General features: G+C 31.0%; 1 protein-coding gene across 1 annotated transcript in view; it reads left to right on the top strand.

The window, feature by feature from the left end:
- Positions 1-19,375, top strand: part of LOC106473371 (polymerase delta-interacting protein 3-like) — a 36,933-nt gene extending 17,558 nt beyond the window's left edge. Inside the window, exons 5-10 of the mRNA XM_013934055.2 lie at positions 739-828; positions 2,771-2,953; positions 6,397-6,540; positions 12,023-12,152; positions 13,068-13,128; positions 19,198-19,375. Of these exons, the coding sequence (XP_013789509.1) occupies positions 739-828; positions 2,771-2,953; positions 6,397-6,540; positions 12,023-12,152; positions 13,068-13,128; positions 19,198-19,354 (765 nt within the window). The 3' untranslated portion in view covers positions 19,355-19,375. The remainder of the gene's footprint in view (positions 1-738; positions 829-2,770; positions 2,954-6,396; positions 6,541-12,022; positions 12,153-13,067; positions 13,129-19,197) is intronic.
- The last annotated feature ends 584 nt before the right edge of the window (positions 19,376-19,959 follow it).

Below are 19,959 nucleotides of genomic sequence, written 5' to 3'. Positions count from 1 at the left end.
CCTGTAAGTTCCTGGGGTCAAATGTTAGGTTCCCTCTTGACTCTGGGACTTGAGATGAAGATGGTATGATCCTCATGTAACCCTCACGAAGATGTCGGTACCCAGCGAGTGAGATTTTGGATATAGTTGACTTACCAAGTACAGTCCATTGCATCCTGGCCACTGCACCATGGGACACATCCTCACTTGCCCACTTTCTATTGTGGAATTAAGTGATTCTAATTTCTATTTAAAATCACATTGCTATACTATCCTCTCCCATGTGGATGTGCTCCCTTCATGTTACACCATGTCTGGTCCTCCTGATCATATTGATGTTCCTGGCTAATCTGGTGAGCAGAGGAAGAGAACCTTATTGGAAGTTATAATTTTCTTAAATGAAAATGTATTTCTGATAGGTACTTCCCTTTTCTCACACTTCCCACCTGTCCTCCCCACAGTGTTTTAGTGCTCACATTTTCTACCAAACTTCGAAGTGATAGTTCAGTAGTGGTGCATAGAGGGAGTCACGTGATTGTGCTCTCATGATGATTTGCATTAGAGACGTGCTGGAACTTTTGATTCAAACAGATCAAGGCTTGTGGTAAGTGTGTCTGAAAAAGTTTGCATACAGAGGGCAACACCAAACAACAAAAGCTAATCTTCTCAGTAGAGGGAAGTAACTATTGAAAATACATTTTCATTTAGAAAAATTATAACTTCCAATTTTTGATTTTTTTCCTCTCTTTTTTTTTTCAGTATTCCAATAAGAAAGTGCAGAATGATGAAAAAACTGTGTTGATTAACAACTCTCAGATAACAGTTACTAAACCCATTAGTCAAGCTGTGGTCAGTACATAACAATAAATAGCTATGTCATATTGATAGGCACTTTTAATTTAATTAAATAATATAATATTTAATATATAATAATATTGGTATTAATAATATAACCTAGATTACAGAGTCAACATCTAAGGTTATTACACTGAATGATACCTTCTTGTCTATTTTCAGTTTCATATTTATAACATAGTAAACAGTTCAAATGTTTTGGCTGTCTATAAGCTACAATAACATTGGCATTACTTACAGATATAGATGTACAAGAATTGATCAAACTTTTGATTTTAACTTTTAATCCTGGGATATATATATATAGTGACAACTGGTAAAATTTCTGTCTTATTAGTAGCTATTGGTCTTTGTAGTTCGATGCGAAACAGTAACCACTAAGGGTACAAAAACGGCACTTACATATACTATTTTGGTAATCGGTTTCTTAGAATGGAGTCAAATGTTAGCCCTTATGTGACATAACATTGGTTCAGATACATTGATGATTGTTTTATTATTTAGAATGAAGATTTAAACTGGTTTAATTTTAGTCCAGTTTTAAATAATCAGGATCCAAATATTGAATTCACTGTCGAAAAGTATTATTGATTTATACAATATTTGGATATAGTGATTGAAAATGACTCTTTAGAAACTGATATTTTTTATAAACCGACAAATCTCCATGCTTCCTTAGATTTTTGAAGTAACCACTTTATACATGTCAAAAGGAAATCCCATATACATTAGCATATAGAATTGAACAGATTGTTAACAATAAAGAAATGAGAAATATTAGATTGAATGAAATAGAAATGCTTTTGTGAAATAGAAATTAACCAGAAGGCTATTTGACAACTGTATATTTTGTGTCAAATTATATGGACTAAAGGCTACTAATAAAACAGAAAGTTTACCAGTTGTCACTACATATACCCCAGGATTAAAAGTTAAAATCAAAGAGTGTAAAGTTTGATCAATTCTTGTATATCTATAGCCAACAATACAGCCAATGCTATTATAGCTTGTAGAAGGCCAAAACATTTGAACCATTTACTGTGTTATAAATATGAAATTGAAAATAGACCAGAAGGTGTCACTCAGTGTAATAACCTAAGATGTCAACTCTGTAATATAGGTTATATTATTAATACCAAAATTATTAGAAACATAGGTAAAACCATTATGTTTAAAATCAAAAGATCTTTTTCTATATGCTGTGAATGTTTTGTTGGCCCAACTGAAAATTTAAGATATAGAATGAATCAACATAAGTTTCATGTTAAAACCCAAATCAAAGTCCATTAAAATGCTCTGAATATTTTTACAATTGTATTCTAAATACTCATGGTATGTTACCAGAACCTTTCTTTTTCTGTGTTCCATTTTGGTATTGTGATAATCAACAAAAAAAGATTATTATGTGGAAGTTATTTCATAAATAATTTGGAAATTTCTTAAGTATTTAGTTATTATTTATTCATACGTTATTTTTATGGATATATAGTAATTTATATATATATTATGTATGAGATTAGCTGTGAAAATGTTTCCAACTAACTAAAGATATTTGTATTTTGAACCTGGTGGTCTTTTTAATATATATCTATATATATAAAGTCTGAAAAGAAATGGTGATATTATTAGTAATAATCATCTTTTAAAAAAAATTGCTGTTGTGGAAGGCAAATACTCCTTCATGTTAACCATCAGTTATAATAATTTGTTCATGATTATAACATGTTTCTTGTTTCAGTTTTACAGTTTTATCTTTTACCAGTTTCTTAACTTGTATCTTTAAGATATGATACCACCAGTGCATTACAAGTTCTTGCATTATAAGGATGTTGTAGTTTTTAAAATACAATCTTTTGTTGTTAAATTAAGAAATTCTAAAAATGAAGCTTTAATGTTTTATTTTAAATTAATTTCACCTGTGTTATTTTTTACATAGATCTCAACCCCAATGCCAAAGGTTAAGCCTACCTTCCAGAAGTCTCTTTTTTCCAACACAGTACAGCTTGGTGATAAACAGCAGATGAACATACCTTGTACCTCAAATGTAATAAAAAAACAGTTCTCAAGTCCACAAAATGTAGTCCCTGCATCCTATTTAAGTCCATTAAATGAAGTACCAGTAAGTAGAATGCTTTATGTGTTAAAAATAAAAATAATCTTTAGATTACTATCTGAAGAAAAGAGATTCATCTAGTGAAAGTTCTTGTATTTTATCAGTCTTTTAAATGAAGTTTCTATATAGGTATACACAAACTTTACAACAAGCTCAGACACAGATAGTATAAACGTTTATAGTGAAGGAAATTCTTATTCCAAAACACACCTCCAATCACACTTTAGCTTTATCCCTATGAAAGTTTCTCTACTTTGCCCGTTTAAGCATTGGTACACACTAGAATTCTCAGCTCCCATCCTTCTGGTCTCAGTACCTCACCCTCTAGTTTTGGGAGTAGATGCTCTCAACCAGGGACAGGTTGTCATCTTCATGTATTCCTTCTGAATCATCTACTCTTTAAGGTTCTGGCACTGATTCTGTCCATGTCCTGTCAGGTTTTTCTGGTGGCACCATATTGGCTGGATCAGCCCTTGTTTCCACTCCTCCAATATTTTTAGGAGTGTCAACCTTCATCTCTCTCTGGCCATCTCTCTTACATCAGCCTTGGTCAGACGTTTTTATCCAGCAGTTGGTGTTCTTCAACTTCATGCCAGGTGTTTATGTAGTTCATGACACATCATCAGGAATTGATATCTAGAGTGGTGTCCTTATTAAAACGCTTTCTTCTGTTATTGGCCAGCGGCATCGACATTTAGATGTGTTTGCCTTTCGTGTTCACAGAATAATGTACCATTCCAACTATGTTCTGTAGTATCCAAACAGGTTCTTTTTACCTAAAACTGCAGCAGCTAGGGAAAGAGTTAAGGCTTTTTCTCTTATTCTTCTTCCCTCCATTTATATGAATATTTGGATCTGGAGTATTTTTTATGCCCTGTTTGGGCTCTCTGATATTACATGGGTGCACTGAAGCATGTTGGGACTCCCATTACTGGTTATTTGTCCATTGGGATCCTTTGATATCACATGACTTATCCCCTGTCACTTTGACAAATTAGATCCATCATTTAGTTCAGATAGCTTACTCTAGTCCATCACTGGACGAGCAGAGATTTGTTCGGGTCTCATCTCATTAAGTTTGACTTATATCAATATACCTGGCAGCTCAATTTGTTACATTCTGTTCTTCTTCTGGTTGGGGAGGAAGACTTGACCAGTTGAGTGTTCTAGCCTTCCCTTCACAATTCCATTGGCACACCTGCAACATTCCGTAACTATCAGGTTGGGTGCCTGGGCCCATAATTCCGAGTTCAGTTTGTTGCATATTGTGCTTCTTCAGGTTGAAATTACAGTTTGTCCACTTTGGTGTTGCCTTCTTTATCTTCATAATTCTGGTGGATCAAGATGCAACTTTCTGTAACTTTGAGGTCAGGTTCCTATTATACAATTATATCATATTGTGGCCCCCATGCCCTAGCCACTTCATCTAGGATTTAACTTTGTATCCACAGCCCTATAATTCCAACGATGAGATGTGAAACCTCGTCTGTGTGGTTGGGGCCTGGATGAATCTTGTAGTAATGAACAATATTGATTCTGTAGCTGGTCAGACTTTACTGCTCTCATTGAGATTTCACTTTCTCTGAGTGACAAGCATACGTGTTTCAGAATTAGTGACAACCCCCATTAGTGTTCCTTATTATATCTCATATTTTGCTCACCTGTTTTTTCTATGCAGACGCTTTGTGGCCCCTCTACCTTGTCGATATTGAATTCTAGCTAAAGTGTTTGAGAAGTTTACATTTTCCTATACCAAAAATGTATTTCTGATAATACTTACTCATCTCACACTATACCGCCCTTCTTCCTCATGATAGCTGGTGTTCTGGTCTGATAATCTTGCTAGTTTCGAAAAAGGGAATAAGGAAGAACATATATATGGATTGGGTATAGAGGGAACATTGATGTAGGCATAGGGAGTCACAATATTTATATCACTATGGGCAATATAGTGAGATATAAAGACTGTAGCAAGTGAGGCAGAATTCATATGAATGCTCAGACGGGAAAAGAAGAGTAACTTTCGTCAGGATAAGGCTAAAGTGGGAGTGGAGGTAAGTATTACCAGAAATACACTTTCGGTATATGTAAACTTTCATTAAGAACAACACTAAGGATTAATTGCTGATAACTTAATAAAAAGTTTGACACAGCTTTTATTACTAGGGCTGTATATTACAAAAATAACATCAGTTTAATAGTTTGTCTTAATTGTTGTTGAAGAGTTTCTCCTGTGATTTTTTTTCTTAATATAAGAATGCAGAAATTAGAATTTTTGCATGGTTATACATGTATGCTTGAAAATGTATTCTAGTTAACCATTTTGTAAAATTAAATTACCGTAGCAGAATGTGTATTTTGTCAACAGTACTTGATCAGAATGATCAACTTTTTATGTTCACTGCTACAGTTATACAAGACAAAATGGTTGTTCAAAAACATAATTCAAATTTTATTCATAAGGTTATATATAGGTTCAAAAAGTCAATTTAAAACAATATGACCCTGATGAAAAAAGGTTCATTTTCAAAAGCATTTTGGTTATAGGACTTATTAACATAGATTTTTTGTAGAAAAATAAAAGTTGAAGCTTCCATATCCTACCTAGCTATCAAAAATAGAAAATGAAATAATTTAAACATTTTAGGATCACGTGAATAAGACCTTAAGGAAATACTCTCACTTGTGTAGTTTGTTTATAATGGTTATTGTTGTTTTTCTCAACACATATTTCATGTATGGTAACTAGTAGTGAAACTTACCATTTCTTATCTTGAAAAGCAGATTTTATTGACAAACATAATACCACTTTGTTATCATATAATATTCTCACAATTCTTTATAATTTGATATTGTAAGAGAGGTATTAATTGTGGATATTCAAGACTCCTTATTTAAATCAAGTTTAGGTGTAAAATATGCAAAATCATGTCACCAAAGTGTTACAAGCTGATAATTTTAGAAGATTTACAGTAATGATAAAATAAATGTGTAATAATTCTAAGAACTTATGACTGAATGTAAAAAAAAAGTTTATAACAATGTGTCAACCACATTGTATATGCTATATCCAGTGCTGATGAGGCCTTTTGCCAGATAACAGGGCTCGTCAGGTTAAATGGAATACAACAGGATTAGTAATGGGTGAGATGCTATTTATATCATCAAATTACGTGAACAATTGCTGACATTGTGTGAACTAGATTAAGTTGTAATTTCTATCAATTTTGTTTGGTTCATTTACAAATCAGAATTAGAGTAATGATTAGTAAGACATAATTATTCTTTATTTATTTTAACATAAACTGTTTATTTATTTTTACTTTAATCAACTTTACTCATCATTCAGAAGAACTACCAAATCAGCTGTACACTACTATTGATTATTGTACTCAGAAGTAATTTACAAAAGTGTTTAATTACGGTGTATTTTTCTTATTTTTTATTAGAGCATGAGTACTTCCTACACTTATTCAGCACTAGCAGGAAGAAAGAACGTCAAAGACAGAATAGAGCCAGCTACTCTACCCACAGAAGAAGGTCATACAATTGTAGTATCTAACCTTCCATTAGTCACAGAAGATGACATGAAGGTCGGCGTCAAATAATTATCTAAGTAGCACTATCGTAAATAAGATGTTTACTAGAATTGCAATACTTTGCATCTAACTATTATTGTTGAAAATAATTATTCTTAACTTTGTTTAATGCAAACTGGAGTTTATTATGAGACATTTCTATAAACATAAATAATATCACGATCTATATCTCCTGAATTTAACTTTATTATCTCAGTATTTCACAATTACAGCTTCATGAGGAGCTATCAATATCCTACAAGTTCACTAATCCAGTTAAAAACAAAAACTGACTTTACCATCTTGTCCCAGGTATCCTTTACTGTGCATGACACAAAGTTTTAGTGTCTTACATTCAAAATTTTATTAGACTAATTTTTGTTTATGTTATACCATATTTTAATAGTATACAAGTTTTAAGTTCTTAATTTTATAAGGCAATATTTAAAAAAATCCTTAATTTCCCCTAGTGTGACACACGTGACACATTTTCTCTAGGTATCTTGTCATCTCTATTTTATCCACCCACCCACACCCTGGCAACTCCAAAATTCAACATAAATTACTGACTATAAAATCATCATTGTTCAGACAAACCATAATTTTTATAGCCTTCAATTTTGTTTGGTTACAGAGCTATCAAGTAGAAAATCAGACGCCTCCTGCCACACCCACGTGTCACATTCTCTCTTTCAGGATTGGATAATACTTTACTCTTACGCTTAACTATATATTACCTATAACCAATAGAAAATGAAGGTTTTCATCTATCAAATGACTTACTGTATAACATTTTCTGAACACAGAATTGTAAATTTCACTTCTAATTCAACTTTGGTTCCCACGAGAATCACAATGACTACCTTGGCTGCATTTGTAATGGCTTTTTTAGCATAATTAGCCAGAAAAGTTGTGATTGTTAGAGAAAATTGTCTGCTTTTTGCATGTTATTAGTCTATGTTCTTTGGTGCATTATTTAATTAAATAAGAATTATTTAATGCGCTACTACCATTAGTTTAAAAAAAGTAGGGTTAACTGTCATCGATAGTTGAGAACAAAAAAAAAGAATACTGGGGTAAGTACTTTATTGTTTTTTTTTATGTTTATTCTTTAGTTAGTATTATAAACGTTAACTAAAATGTAAAAAAGGAGATCTCTTTAGGGTGGTTAAGGTTAGATTAGGTAAAATAATAATAATATAATAAAAATATTTCATGAGACACGCATGCGAGCAGCTCGAAGTAGCTCATGGGTAATGTAATTCAATAGTGTAATGTGAGCTGCACATTCCCCAAGTGATTTACAACTTATAATGGCTCGATTAGTAGTTAGACACTGTTCAAAGAGCAATCAAAAAGACAATAAAACTTAATAATAAATAGGTATATAATTTTACAAGCTTAAAGCTAGTTAGGCTAAATGAATGCAGTTTCATGCTACATTTGAAGTCATTCTAGAAAGAAAAGGAAGGTAATTTATATTTATTTTGATTTTTTGTATGTGGTTACGAGGTCAGTCAAATTTCTTTTTTCTGTTATTAACAGAAACCATTTGATAATGTTGGAGTAATGATCACACACACTAAATCTCACTCAGGTGGGGAAATTTGATCTTATGATTTGTATAATGCCCAAACTTAGAAACAAGGGTGCTCTTGCAATGGAAGCTTACTGTATATAGCTATATGAGTATTGCACGTAGCATCAAATACATGTACATAAAAATGTGCCTTTTTTTTATTGAAAATATAAAAACATGATTACCATTTGATATAGAATATTCTTAAACTGCATGTGAATATTTCATTTTTATGAATTTCCTGTAAAATAGGGTTGTCCGTTATGGTAAGTCATCAGTAAATTATGTAAACAATGCTAGTACAAACAGTTAGCTTACAAAGATTTTCTTGACTGTAAAAGATAAAAGGTAACAGTCCTGAAGGATAATGCTTTAAATGTATGAAAAATGGTAGGACAAACAGGTAGCTTAAACTAATATTTTTTTAACTTTAAAATATAACAATACTGGATGATAATGCTTTAAAAAAGTGTAAACAGTGATAGGACAAACAGGTAGCTTACATTAATTTTCATGACTGCAAGGAATAACATGGTAACAATACTAGAGGATAATGCTTCAAAAGTTTGAATGATAAAATTTGTGATATTACATGATTGCTTCAATAAGAAATTTTATTTAACTAGGATCTCTTAAAGCTTCATTTTCTTACCTTATTGCTGCAGGAATTGTTTGGAAATACAGTGTCTGTTCTTTAGCTGTGATATAAATATAGAGTTATCAACATATATAAGTATGTATATGTGGTACTTGTGTAATTATGTTTATTATATACTGTTTTTTGCTCTGTGTGTGTGTGTAAAGTTGTGGTCACTTAAAAGTAGGCACATGTGTAGTCACATTGTGTGTGTGTTTATATATATATATAAATGAATAGCTTACAAACTATTGATTACATTAATTGTTAAGTTGACAACCAGGACTGATAATGTGTGATTCCAGGGATGTTTTTGGAATATACACTATTTTCTTAAGGTAGCTTCTTCATATTAATATTGAAGGAAATGTTTGGAGATACAGGTCATATTCTTAAAAATGCATTGTAACCTTAATGTTGTAGAAATTATTTGGAAATTTAGGCCTTTTTCTTATGTTTGCCAGAACTGTTGCACATTCATTTTGATTCAGCCTGGGCCTCACGTTCTTAATAAGTAAGCTATCTTTGATGTGGAGCCGTTTATTATGGTTCACAATCCTGTATAGGTTACCCAGAATCCATAAAAAAAAGATTGCCTCATGAGATATATTGTCTCGGTTATTGACTGTTTTTAATCAAATATTTAAAGAAACAACTGCAAAGATTCACAACAGATGAACTTGTGTTAAAGGATAGTTTTGAATTTACAAATAAAATCAAGAGATTTTACTTTGAAGATGTAGCAATGGCAACTTTGGATATTGAATCACTGTTCACTAATATCTTTATAAATGAAACCATAGTCATCTATTTGGACTTAATGTATAATGAAGAAAAGAAAACATATCCCACAGATTGATTCTAATACTAAAGAAAATGAAGAACAGAGACTACATTAAAATATTTTAAAGAAATGATTAGAAATGGCTACCAAAAAAAATCACAATTCCTGTTCAGTGGAGAAATTATACAAGCAGAAAGACAGGTTCAGCATGGGTTCAAGTCTAACACTCAGATAGCAAATATTTTATGCATTATCACAAAAAGAAATGGTTAGAAACCTGTCTAGAAATCTTACATAGATAATACTTTAGTTGTCTTTCATAAAAAAGAACACATTCCTGAATTCACCTATTATCTGAACAGCAAGTATTAAAATATATAAAAATTTACCTTTGAAATAGAAAGAAATTCCTGTTTGACATTTTGTAGACAACTCAGTATTGGAAAGAATTTCTAATGGACTGCATAATGATGAAGATCAGTGCTAGCAGCTCAAAATCGTCCAGTAACTTCCTGGATGGATACAGACCATACTTTCCTCTGTATAAGCCTTTTCTCAAGCAAGAATCATAGTACTGAACAAGGGAAAAACTTTTTGGTATTGGAAACTATCATAAACTTACATTCTCAGGATTATAAATAAACTTTAATAGTTTTACTCTACCAAAAGACAAAGGAAACTTTATGAAAGTTTTATTGCATAGATCATTTCAGTTGTCCAGCATGAACAAGAGTTTTTTAAAAATGCTGAACACATAAGAGGAAAAAAAAAAGATTTTGATGAAAAACTGTTTCCTCACCACATTCACAAATACAATGCAAGTTTTTATGAACACTAACACCCCTATGAAACAGCCTATAGAAAAACGTGAGAAAATGATTTATATACTATTTCTCCTTACAGGTATGTATGGATTGGAAATCAAATAAGAAATAATATATCTAATTATAAAGGCATTCCTACAAATCAAACTAATGATTTTATTCAAACCAACTATGAGGATAAAAATATTTAAATTTTAAGAACAAAACTGATTTGATCAACAAATCAAAGGTAATTTATATATACCAGTATCTGGAAAGTAAGTACATCAATGTAGGGTCAATGACTCATTTCATTCTAGATCGTGCAAAAGAACACAATGGTACCAAAACTCTTAGTTGTTCAACCATGTCTCGCACTGTGACAGTATATGAAAAAAATGGGACTTCCAACAATTTCAGTGTAATCAGAACAGCAGGTGATGAAAAAACAACTGTACATCAAAGAGAGCCCAGTTATCAATAAAATGAGAAGGCTGAATCAAATGCAAGAAGCTTGCTGTTAGAAATACAAACCTTACATAAGTTACTACATTAAAGTTTCTTCAGTTTTGCAGAAATGGTTTAGATATACGGATCCTGTTCTAAAAGCTGCATTTTAACTGCCATGATATAAAAGACTGTTTTATTTAGATATTATTGATTAATTTATTTCTGTGAGTGAATATTTTATTATTGTTTAGTTTTTATTATAATAGTTTTATAAGAGTTAAAAGCAGATGAGTGTAGAAATTGTGTTTATAAGTCATTGATGTTGAGACTATGAATGTCGTGTGCAATACATAATGTTAAGAATATAGAGATTTCTAGAAGGTAGACAGATGATTAAGTGACAAACATATAAGTAGCATGAGATGAGCAGAAACAGCAGACAGACAATGGCAAAAGAGAGTAAAGTTACAGGCAAGGAAAAGTTTTTGCATGAAGTTAATTATTGTAGAAGTGATAAGCCTTTCGATTAACATAGGTCTAACATTTAATATGTTAGAGTAAAACTAATAGTAGGAAAGGAGATAAGAATAATAATTTATTCTGTCAAAACATGGTTCTAAAGTAATTGAATCAGCCTGAGTGCACTTTGACAAATAGAACAGAGGATATTTAGAAGAAAGAAGACCAAATAATTATGGTAACTAGCACCACAATTGTAAGTGAATCACACACAGAATACTAGTGCAGTAGTAATAGAGAAGGTGGTTCAGCTTGTCAACTGAAATTCTAAAGTAACTGAATAGGCCTAAGTGGACTTTTGACAAGAAGAAGATATATATATATAAATAGTGTTTATGATATGCCTATAATCTCTATAGTGTGAAGAATTTGTTGTACATACGTTTAACTGGTTCCAAATATATATATTATTTTGAAAACAAGTGAAGTGTGTGTATGTCATTGAATTTATCATCAAGAAGTTGCAGACACTTACTGAAGAAAAATCCTCAGCCCAAAATCAACACAGTATATATTTATACTATCAAGAATTATAAGAAAAAGCCTTTAATTTTGACAACTGGTGAAAAATAATTATATTTTAAATACTGACATTAACATTATTGCAAGAACTGTTTGTAAAATAAAGTGCCCATTCTTAAAGCAACAGTTTTGATCTTAATGCTGCAGGAATTCTGAAATTACAGTCCATGTTCTTAAACTGTATTTTGACCTTATTTTTACAGGAATTGTTTGGAGATATAGGACCTGTTCTTAAAGCAGCAATTTTGCACCAAGGAACAGCCATAGTTACATACTCTAGAAAAGAAGATGCTGTCCGAGCCTGTCAGGTGTACCACAACTGTCCTCTTGATGGTAAATTTTGAACCATTACTTTTCTAGTACTTAGATATTTACACAATTTAATAATAGCAAGTGCTTCATTACAAAAAAAGTTTCGAGGGTTCCATGTTTCACATAAATAATATTAAAGAAATAAAATAAAATAACTTAAAGAAAACCTCCAATAAACATAAATTTGTTCTATTAGCCAACAATCATTGCATAAATTGATTAACTTTGAATTGCACAACACAGAAACTCGGCTGGATGTGATGATATTGCGTAATGTTATTGCTAGGTATTTTGGCATAGTAAGAGTTTTGTTGTTATGTGGTACATGGTCTTTCATTACACATGACTTGTTCATATATATATATACTTGATGTAGCTATTAACATTTGCTAGTATCTGGTCATAGTCTTTCATGTTTTATGTGATTTGGTAGTTGAACTTAATATTTGTTAGTATTTTACACATGGTCTTTCATGTTTTATGTGACTTGGTAGTTGAACTTAATATTTGTTAGTATCTTACACATGGTCTTTCATGTTGTACATGACTTGGTAGTTGAACTTAATATTTGTTAGTATTTTACACATGGTCTTTCATGTTGTACATGACTTGGTAGTTGAACTTAATATTTGTTAGTATCTTACACATGGTCTTTCATGTTGTACATGACTTGGTAGTTGAACTTAATATTTGTTAGTATCTTACACATGGTCTTTCATGTTGTACATGACTTGGTAGTTGAAACTTAATATTTGTTAGTATTTTACACATGGTCTTTCATGTTGTACATGACTTTGTAGTTGAAGTTAATATTTGTTAGTATCTTATACATGGTCTTTCACGTTTTTAGTTTAATTTGATACAGTATGTTATAATATTAACATTTGTTAGTATCTAGTCAGATTGTACATGTATCTTTACATATTGTTATGTTAGGTAACCCTATGCAGTGCAGTCTTCTCCCTGAAAGCAAAACAGAGGTGGTAAAACCTTCAAGGTAAGGCCAGTTTTCTAACAAAGTGTACTTTGAAAGCTTTTAGACGTGACAGGCAGTACTACTTAAATTTCATGGTTTCCAGATGGATGGCAGAAAGTAAAGAAACTGCATACTAAGACCATCACCTGAATTTGTGTGCCATGACATGCAGTGAAATGAGGAAACCGGCAATCTTTCAGAGAACCTCCTTTATTACATTCAGCACAACTCTAATGGAAGGATATTGACCTTCTCTGCAACAGTAGTATGAAAGTGGCAATCATGGAAGATCTTTACTGACTTTCAGAAGAAATAGGATTTGCTGGAAAATAAAGTAATGTATGCTGTAGCTAGCAAAACAAAAGATGGGATATCAGTAGGAAAACATACATCCAGATGTCCACTGGTGGTATAACACCAGTAAAGATGCTCTCTTCCACTCCTGTGAGGCAGGTAGCTGGTCTCCACATGAGGGGTCAAAGCCAGTTAGTGTAACCCCTAGGATTGTCATCTAGTGTTCAACTCAACTTCAGATATTTTCAACAATATGTAGTTTTTCTCATGAAAATAATTGTGCCTCTCGCAATAGTTGTAGATAGCTTTCTTCTGACACAAGAACCATAACAGTTTCAATTTATTTTTTAAGTAGTTGAATGGCCACTGTTTCACTTTACTATATAATATAGTTGAAAGTTAAAACATTTTCTCGGTGTTTACATTAGTAGTGAAATGTCGTAGTCTAGATTTATCCATTCAAATTCAACTAAACAAATAATACAGTTTGTTTGTTTTGGAAATTTGATTCTTTGTAAATAATTTACTTTCTCTCCATAAAATTACTTCTGGCATAAATCCACAAAGAAAACTTCTCATAAATTTTTGGCTTTATGAATTCTAAAACAGAAGTGAAACTTTAATCAATAATTATATGATAACTATTCAATTCATCACAACAATTAAAATAATAAAGTCACCTCTGAAACTGTGAAGCACCTATTTTTGAGCTATTAAGATATTTAATTTTTTCAACTTTTTAAAGATAAGACATGCTTTAGTTAGGTAATTGTGAATTGATGTTGTACCTAGTGTCTAATGTTATGACAGTTAAAAGTGAGAACTATGTAAATAATTACACCCAACAAATTATCACAGAACAAAACAATCATAGAATCACATAACATAGAACAAAACATGTGCTTTCATATCTAAACAGTCTTCTATATCCAAATTTTATGTTGTTTTAAAAAATCTTTATTTTATAACTATAAACATGTGGATAAAATCTGCTTATTAAATAGAGTCAAAAAAATTCTGAAATGACATTAAAGACTTATGAGTTCAGAAAAATTCTCATGCTACATTTCATCCAGGTTCTTCTGAAAAAGTGTAAAATTTCAAAATGGTACAAATGAAGTCCTCATGCTGTACAGATTATGATCCTAAAGAGTTTTTGATACAGTCTTGAAAAGAGAACAGTCAACTGACTTGAGACAGTTCAAACCTTTTAGTATTTCATTGTTTCATTTCTGTTATATAAAATACATAATGACACTATTACAGAGAATTGTTTATGATCTATGTTAACTTTGCATGCCTCTAGCCATCCCCATAGTCTGTGACTCCATGGGTTAGAAACCATAACATTTTTATGCAGTTCAGCTGTCTTACAAGTACAAATGTGGTGATGGAAGATTTACACTACAAGATGCTTCAGTGCAGTTTTCTTATTCCACAATTAAATTATAAAAGAACAAAATATTTGATCCAAATACTTAGATTATGAGTAAAAGTTTAATAGTGGTTTGTTGATTGTTTAATCTTGGTTTTGTTTTAAGAATTGGAAACATCTCCTTCACCCATAGCATAGCCTTGTTTTTAGCTTTACCAATTATTTTGAATATATTGGGGGATGGGACCACATCACATTTACTATGCAAAAAAATGCTTGAATTGTCCTTAAACCTAGGATTAGTGTTTTTTCAAATGATCTGATAGTCGAGCTGATGTAGGCACCCTCACACGTTAGGCAACAGAATTCATAAATGACACAAAACTGTTGGGAGAAATGGATTTGATCTTTAAACTTGAAAAAATCTATAATTCTCAGTAGAGGTCTAAACACACATTGAAGTAACTTTTGCTTAAACTCTGTTGATTATGACACTTAATTTCTTCTTCAATATTAGCATGTGTAAGCCTGTACATCATGAAATCATTACTCATAGTTTTGTAAGTCATAGTTCAATGACCTGGATAAAGATGGTTATATTGATAATAGAATCTATAAAGTTGCTCAGAAAGGCATTAAGTTTTAAAATGGATTTTAATTTGAGTAACCCTGGCTGTAATGGCTTATAGGACAGTGATTCTGTATGCACAAGATGTAAGATATTTCACAAAGTTTTTTTTAACAAACAAACTGTCAAAGTAGTTGTATAGTTTGGTGTGGGTGGGTTTCTGATAACAACTGACATTAAAATATCCTTATGTGTTGAACACCTGTGTCAAGAAAAGGAAGAGCAAAACATTGTTGGCATACACAAGTGAACTTATTATGGCTACAATTTGTGAATTCTACAGATTTCACTAATTGATCTTCATTTTTTAGAATTACAAATGAGTAATCAACATAGCAATTATGAATAAGAGATTTGAACTCAGTAAGACAATCCATCAGCCACCATTCTCATGAAAACATTAACCATTTATAATGTTAACCTAGACCCCATACTGACTCCATCGATCTGTTCATAAAACTTGCCATTGATCTGAAAAACAGTTTTTCATGGCAATCTTCATCAGTTGAATAAAAAGCTTCTAAGTCCATTAACACTCTCATTGTCTTTGAAAACAAAGGCCTAAACACACAAAGGCCAATAGTCTCATCTATAAGTAAACAGAAGATCAACATTTAGACCAGGATGACAGATAGGATTTAAATAGTATGCCATAATAAAAAGTGATATATATTCATGATCACTAAATGGCTTACCTTGCTTTGCTATTCCATTTGCAATTTCAAAACTGGCTCCAGTTATATTGTTTGAAGAGTTCACATACTTTAATAAAGAATTTGATTGCATACATTTTTTTTTAATTGGCAAGTTATGTACACCTTCTGTTCAATACCTTTTCTGTGAGCATTTTATGTATTGTTCAAAATACCTTTTTACAATTAGTAAGTATTCAAACTGAAAACATAGATTCTTATATCTGTTTTCTTTTTTTTTCAAAAACTTGCCTTCATTATCCCTATGTGTGCCATTAAAAAAAGTTCATTTCATGCTGCCTATTTGCCATCCTGGATGATCTAGACTGGATAAATATACATCATCAGTCCTCAAGTTTCTATCATTATTATAAAAATCAAACATTTTTGTTAATGTGTAATTATTAAATCTAAGTTCATTACAAAAATATTTTGACAGTTAATAATTGAAATCCTAGGTAGCCTATAAAGAGTTTCTGTGTGGGAAGTGACTTGTATAATATTATTGTAAGTATTAACATCTAAGGCATTAGTTTTCTTCGAATTTAGGAAGAATTCAATCATTTTGTATTCTCTTGAAGTAGTGGGAAGTTTCAGTGATTTATATATGTAGTAGTGTTATTTATTAGCTGTGTTACTTTGTCAGTGTAGTTTTGTTTATACAAGATAACCACACCTTTTTCCTTTGTCTGGTTTAGTAATAACAAGATTACTGTTTGATTTAAGTGTGTCTATTGCTATCTTCTCTCCTTTGCTGATATTAAAATGTCTTTGCCTCCAAAATTATAGGAATGTAATGCCAAGTGAGCATGGCTACTGAGATCTGTCTAATATTATTTAAGGTTTTGTTACAAGGTGGGTAAACATAAATTTTGAGTTTTATTGATAATAGTTAATAAAAAAAAGTCAGATAATCATAATATCAAATTCTTCATGGTACTATAGAATATCTCACACCCCTAGATAAAACACATTTCCCCCTAGTATATATCTAGATAAGTTAAAAAATAACTTTATCCAAAGAATTTAAATAATGATCACATTTTTGAAACCTTTTTAAATATTGTAGCATCTTCAGATGATACAATTAGAATTTATTAAGCTTGTTATTAAGGCATTAGCAAGGAGTAAAACTAAAATGGCTATAGCACATGAGCCATTTGTATGAAATACCTGTGATGAGGGAGGTATTGGCTCCACATCTAAAAATTAAATCCACTTGTCTGAATTCATATCCATGAGTTCTTCTTCCAAATTTTTCAAAATTAATTCAGCCAGTTTCTCACAACAATTAATGATGATGTGACACCAGACAAATAATTATGATTTGTATTTATATCCTTATCTGCATGGCCATCCTTTACTGCACATGTCACAGGATATTTAGTGACTTACACTCAAAATTTTATTAAACGACTTTTTGTTTATGTTATACCAATTACTATGGCATAAACTTGTAGCTAATAATCCATATTTTAATAGCATATAAGTTTTAAGTTCTTAATTTTATAAGGCAATATTTTTAAAAAATCCTGAATTTCCCCTAGTGTGAGAAATGTTACATATTTTCTCTAGGCATTCCCTCTTCTCTAATTTATTCACCACCTTTCCAATAAGTACGAAATTTAATGTAAATTACTCACTACAAAATCTTCATTGCTCATATAAATCATAATTTTTATAGCCTTCAATTTTGTTTGGTTACAGAGCCATCAAATAGAAAATTAGACCCCCTAATGCTACACCTCTCTTTCAGGATTTGTTAATAGTTTTCTCTTATGTTTAATTCTATATTATTTATAACCTATAGAAAGCCAAGGTTTTCATCTATCAAATGAAATATTATGTTGTTTTCTGAACAGAGAATTGTCAGTTTCTCTTTTAGTACAAACTTCATTCCCACGGGAAACATATTGACCAGCATGGATGTCTTTGTAACGGCTCTTGCCACATATTTAGAAAGCCAGAAAATTTGTTATAGTTATGGAACATTGTCTGTTTTTTGCATGTTATTATTCTATGTTTTTTGGTGCATTATTTAATTAAATAAAAATTATTTAGTGCACTACTACCATTAGTATAAAAAAAGTAGTGTTAATTGTCATCGACAGTCAACAGCAAATGAAAAAGAAGGTCCAGGTCATGTGTATTTATTTATTATTATAAAAGTATCTAAAATGTAAAAAATATGAATCTCTTTAAGTTAGCTAAAGTTAGATTAGGGAAAAAAATAATAATATAATAAAAACGTTTCATGAGCCATGCACTCGAGCAGCTTGAAGTAGCTCGTAGGTAATGTAATTCAATAGCATAATGTGAGATCCACATTTCCCAAGTGATTTATAACATATAATGACAAGGTTCAACAGGCAATAAAAATGAAGTATAAATAGATGTATACTGTTACGAGTTTAAAGCTACTTAGAATAAATTAATGTAGTTTCATATTACAATATAAAGTCATTCTAGAAAGAAAAAAAGGGCAATTTAAATTTATTTCGATTTTTTCTTTTTGGTGGTTACGAGGTCAGTCAATTTGACCAACCTTTTAGAGTTAGGGTAGAGAAAAAACAATGTAAAATATAAAGTTTTACAAAAAACAAACGTTTGAAACGTATTTAGGAGATTTTAGAGATTATGCAAATGAAATTTGAGATGAATAAAAGTATTTTTAATTTTAACATGAAAATCACTTTGCACTCAAACTGTTTAAAAAAAAAAAGACTCGATATATTCATGGACAAAACTTTAAAAAAATTACTTCATTAAAAGACTGATTTTTTTGTGTAAAAATGCCCAATTTTCTGAAGATACACATACTATATTAAAAGTGAGTCGTAGCAAACTATAAATACTTTAAGCGAGTAAAAAGTGGTCACATGGTCAGTCAATTTGACCAACCCCATGTAAAGAGAGAGATATATAAATGAGTGATCATTAACTATAAGTTGTGCTGGTAAAATATCACATCCAGTATCAGTTATCTTTTAAGCTTGTCCTTAAACTTCTTGTACATCATATTCATTTCTAGTTATACCTATTTGTAACTTGTTTTATGAAAATAACATATTGAGTACGAATAAGCATATCTTGTTTTTCAGACCCCAGTCTTATTTGTCTGGGGGGATTAAGCCATCCTTCCTTAGAAGCCAAGGAGTTGGTAAGCAGATCAACCAGACAGCAAGCCCACCCCCACAAATGATATCTACTCCTTCAGCTTCATCGGGACCTGTAAAGTTTACTGTTAGAATGCCATGATTTATTTGCTACTCCAGTGAGCAAAAATGAAAATGTCAAATAACTATGACACTTTTGTTTGGTTTATTCATTTACCTACATCTTTACAGGAAAATGCTGCTCATGAACAGAGTTTATTTGGATGTATTCATATTTCTATAGTGAGATGTGTTTTTGTGTAAACAATTATGAAATTAAAGATTTTTTTAAAATAAATTTTGTATTTTAAAATGTATTTATCAGTAGAAACTTAAATACTGTTCACCTATGAAGCAAAGCTCAAATATCTCCATATTCTAATAAGAATTATGTCGAAAATTCAAAAACTTAAAATCTGGTTATGTTTTAGACAGTATAAACTCAAGCTTAGTAGAAACTAAAATGAAGAAAATCAATGTATTACTTTTAACAATTTGTTTAGGACAGTGCTCTAAATTTCTCTATAATGATTGTTTTTAATCTGTTTATAACATATGTTCAAACCATCTTCAAGTCATGAGACAGATTCTTTAGTATACTATGTCTTTAATTACATATTTTAAACTGGTAATTCAGTAATAGATTTGTAAACTGTACCAGTAAAAGTAAAAAATTATGTATAATTGTCTACATGTAAAGTTGGGTGA

Source organism: Limulus polyphemus, unplaced genomic scaffold (assembly GCF_000517525.1).
Source record: "Limulus polyphemus unplaced genomic scaffold, Limulus_polyphemus-2.1.2 Scaffold6115, whole genome shotgun sequence".
Taxonomy (NCBI): Eukaryota; Metazoa; Arthropoda; class Merostomata; order Xiphosura; family Limulidae; genus Limulus; species Limulus polyphemus.
Note: the sequence above shows the minus strand (reverse complement) of the source record. Positions and strands in the feature narration are given on the sequence as shown.